The sequence below is a fragment of the Microtus ochrogaster genome, chromosome 10 (genome assembly GCF_000317375.1).
Source record: "Microtus ochrogaster isolate Prairie Vole_2 chromosome 10, MicOch1.0, whole genome shotgun sequence".
In the NCBI taxonomy this organism is placed as follows: Eukaryota; Metazoa; Chordata; class Mammalia; order Rodentia; family Cricetidae; genus Microtus; species Microtus ochrogaster.
In genome coordinates, this window is record NC_022016.1 from 57,742,589 (window position 1) to 57,747,024 (window position 4,436).

Genomic DNA, 4,436 nt, shown 5'->3' on the forward strand with positions numbered 1-4,436 from the left:
AAAAGAAAAGCACAACCTAGTAGTAGTCAGGCACACAATTAAATAGCATGTTTAATTATCTCACAACAGATAGTGCAGCAGTAGAAATTGTAAGTCCTTTGTTTAAAAAGTCACTTTCCCTGAAACTCCTTACACCATGGCTGAGGAACTGGTGACAGGGCCAGAGGGATTAATAGTCTTCCAAGGAGCTGAAAGTCTCCAAGTTAGAGCTGCCTTGAGAGCAGCCAAGAGACCTATAAGGAACAGGTACCCATACACTCAAGTACTCACGCGTGCAAAGGACACAGAAAAGACATGGATGGAGGGACAAGGAAGGGACCACAGTGGGGCAGTCACACACATGCACGCGAATGCCACAGACTTCCAGTTCCAGTCGCTCTGTGGCTATCTATCTCCTCTGGGAGAATGAGGGGTGGCCTGAGCCTGGAAGCAGGAGCTGGTCATCCCCAGCAAGCCCCCTATGTCCCTGATACAGTCAGTACACAAGCCAGCTCTTGAGATGAGAGGCCAGGCAGCAGTTAGTGGGCAAGGATTTCTCTTGGCCTAGGAAAGGTAGGGCACACTGTCCCAGAGAAGCTAACAAAGACTGTGCCGAGGGCTAGGCTGGTGGCACTCGGCTCTGGGCTCAGCTGCACTGTTCTAACAGCAGATAAGAGGCTCAGGGGCTGGCTGTGTCTGCTCTCGGGCAAGGGGCAAGGAACATGTGTGCAAAGTGAGGCCCTGAGATGAGGATATTGGGGGGGCCTACCACATAGGTTCATAGAGGAAACCTTCATTCACAGCTTCATTCAGGGGTTCCTATAAAGGGTCTGTGGATTCAAGTACCAGCAGTTCTGAAGAGGGCTGTTGGGATGGAGTGACCAGCACACGCTGGGAGAGCAGCTGCCCTCAGACCCAGGAGGTCAGGAACCAGCCTAGACGTGCTCCGGCCTCTGGCACTGGGGCTCAATTTGATGAGACAGACCAAGGAGTTATAAGATCTCCTCCCGTGGGCTCCTGGTCTTCAAAGGTGTTTGCCCATTCGGCACAGATCCATTCTGACCATGCAGGAGTTTGCCTTTCTCCCGGTCTGGCCAAGTGAAGATGGCATCATCGCTGTCCAGCTCCGACTCTGAGTGCATCAAGCTGCTGCTCAGCATGGGGCCTTTCTGTTTGCTGCCTGCCAAGAAAAGCCCAGTGTCAGGAAACACCTTCTGAGGCCTGAGCCATAGCTCATCCTCATCTCTGCCTGGAGACAAGGAAGAAGACCGGGCATCCTACAGGAAGAACAGGTGGGAGGAGGGCTGGGCTGCCTAGAAGAACACAGAGAGCAAAGCCTGAAGATGAGACCTGGACTCTGCTATACCCCTGAGCTTCGGTTGGTGTGGCCAAGTGGTGGTCTGTTCTCCTTCATCACATCCCTGGACAGAGCTACATAGTGAGACCCTTCTCAACACACATACACACACACACCCAAAAATTAAGATTTTAAAATGGGTGGATTCTCTTTCAGGTAAAGTCCCAAGCAGCCATGTTATCAGAACACACCAGGTTCTGTTTGTTTGTTATTTTGTTTTTTGAGACAGGGTTTCTCTGTAGCTTTTGAGTCTGTCCTGGAACTAGCTCTTGTAGACCAGGCCTTGAATTCATAGAGATCTGCCTGCCTCTTGTAACTCCTGAGTGCTGGGATTAAAGGCGTGCACCACCACCGCTTGGCACACACCATGTTCTGTAAGAGGCATCTGGGGCTGGATTGCTCAGCAGTTAAGAGCAGTAGCTGCTACTCCTCCAAAGGGCCTAAGTCTTATTTCCAGCACCCACAACACATGGCTTCTGTAACTACATCTCCAGGGTATCCCAACACCTCTGGACTCCATGGTTCATGTGGACATACACTTGTGCAGATAGCACAACTACACATAAAGAATCTTTTAAAAATCCATAAAACTGAAACTCTAAAGTCACCTTCACAGGTTTTCCCTTACTGTAGAGACACAGGGATGAACTATTTGTCAACAGCTTTAGGGTAGATCCCATTCCCAGAGAGAATGTAGGAATAGCCAACAAGATCACTCCAGCAGTGTTCTATACTGGCACTGCCCAACCACAGGAGCTAGCTCTCCACTTGTTAAAAGTGGTGGCTATCAGGTGAGTTGTACTTCAGTCAGGCAGTCCACAACATCGCCGTCCATCCATGTAAACATCAATGGCACCTGAAAAGACTGGTGGGCAGCCTGACAGCTCTGCGTGCTCTCTGGTCTCCCAAGGCTGGTTTCAGACCTGACCACTCCCATCCCACTCAAACATCACACCCTGCGGTGGACCTCATCCACATCTGTTTTGGCCATGCAGTGTGGGCTAAGGCCCACTATTAAGGGGGTATAATCCTGGGGTATGCCTGCAGTCACATCCAGAGCCTCAGGGCACCAGTGCAGCAGAGCCACAGAAAAGCACTGGCACCATGGGCCTCTCCAGTGCGGTGGAAAGAGTGACAATGGAAGGTCCAGGAAAAGGTGCTGCTTTTTCCCTTAAATGCTGTTCCTTCTCCCACAGCCCCTCCACTGGAGACCTTAAAAGAGCATTCACTTCCTTCCTAATACCCGCACCCTCCTCTCTTCCCCACAGCAAAGGACAAGGGCCTTTAAGGAGATCCCTCCCTGGTTGTGCAGCCCCGTCTCACCCAGCACCTGTCTACCACAGCTCCTGCTCATGTACTTCACCCACTAAAAATGACAAAGTTGGGGAACAATCAGTGAAAACTATACACACACATCGCTGGATCTCAATAGTTTTCCGAGTCTAACTCAATAGAGTTTCATGTGTGTGTCCTCTAAAAGACACAGGGATGAGCAGTATAACTGGTCAGTAAATATATACCTGTCAGTAGATGACTGGGTGTGAACCTGCTGGAAGGAACGTGGTACCATTTGCAATCTGACTCTAAGATACTGTTAACCTGGGCACTGGACGGTAGCACAAAGGGGGCCAGGGGCTGATTTCCCTTGTGACAACTCCACCTGCTGTATTTCCAATATTGTGGCAAACAGAATTGCCACTTTTGTGAGTGGTAAAAAAGTAATTTTGGCCAGGTGGTGATGGTGCATACTTTGAATCCCAGCACTCAAGATGCAGAGGCAGGCAGATCTGAGTTTGAGGCCAGCCTGGTCTATAGATCAAGTTCCAGGACAAACAGGGAAAGAAACCCTGTCTCAAAAAAAAAAATTAATTTGGGATGGAGAGATGGCTCAGTGGTTAAGAGCATTGCCTGCTCTTCCAAAGGTCCTGAGTTCAATTCCCAGCAACCACATGGTGGCTCACAACCATCTGTAATGAGGTCTGGTGCCCACTTCTGGCCTTCAGGCATACAGACAGAATATTGTATACATAATAAATAAATAAAATTTAATTTGATTTGGTTCCGCCTACAATAATAGAAGGAACAAATAAAAGCAGATCTAAACCTGCTGCTGTCAGACTCTCTGGGCTCTATCCTGCCCAGTGTAGCACCTCAGCCCTGCTCTGCCTCAGGGGGAATCCTTGCAGCTCCCTTCATGACACGCCCACTCTAGGAATTTCACCACCAGGCCCTGCCCTGCATGCACTCTGGTCATGAGTCCTGGCCTTCTGTCCGCCTTGTTTGAAAAAGGCCTAAAAATCCACAGGGCATACGGTTCCCTACAGGGCATATGGTTCCCTACCCCTAACCTCTACGGTCCTCCACTCTGCTATGATAGGATCCCCAGAGTCAGGACTTTTATGACAATGCTTCCCCTGTGCAGCCAATCTTGGATGCCTGGGTCTTTTCAGGGCTGTGACCCACTTTTGAGGTGCTGGTCCTATCTGGCAAAGAATCCCATCTTTCAGTCCTGACCGACCGACCATTCTTCTGGGTTCAGTTTAATTCTTCTCTGACAGTCCTGGTAACATCTAAATAGGAATCAGCTTTGACCCTGTCTGCTCCTCTGCACTGTCACCACCTCCTCAGACCAGGCTCCCTATCTGCAGTTCTCCCGTTAGCCTGCTACATGTCGTCACTAGAGTCACTGAGCATGTTTGAAACATCACATTGTGGTACCACCCAGACAGATGCTCAGCCCTAACCCCACGTAAGACACCCCACTACTCTTAGGGGGAACCTCAGCAAAGACCTGTTCATCTGTATCCAGCCTTGGGTCACTCACTCTGGCTCACTTTGCCAGTGTAAACAGCTTTTGTCCACATCCCCAAATGCCCTCTGCCCTTCCAAGCAGTGAGACCTCACCCTCACATTCCTGTCTGCAGTGCTGCTGACCGATCTGATGCTACTCATCCTTCACACTCAGCTTCACTGCTGCTTTTTTAGTTTTAAACTATCTCTCCTTGATTTTCGATAAAGGAGCTAAAAGTATACAATGGAAAAAAGAGAGCATCTTCAACAAATTGTGCTGGCAAAACTGGATGTCAATCTGTAGAAGAAT

General features: G+C 49.5%; 1 protein-coding gene across 1 annotated transcript in view; it reads right to left on the reverse strand.

Annotated features, from left to right (window-relative positions):
* Positions 1–33: 33 nt before the first annotated feature.
* The window catches only part of Kiaa0319l (KIAA0319 like), a 104,338-nt gene continuing 99,935 nt past the window's right edge, over positions 34–4,436 (reverse strand). Inside the window, exon 20 of the mRNA XM_005353228.1 lies at positions 34–1,159. Within this exon, the coding sequence (XP_005353285.1) occupies positions 972–1,159 (188 nt within the window). The 3' untranslated portion in view covers positions 34–971. The remainder of the gene's footprint in view (positions 1,160–4,436) is intronic.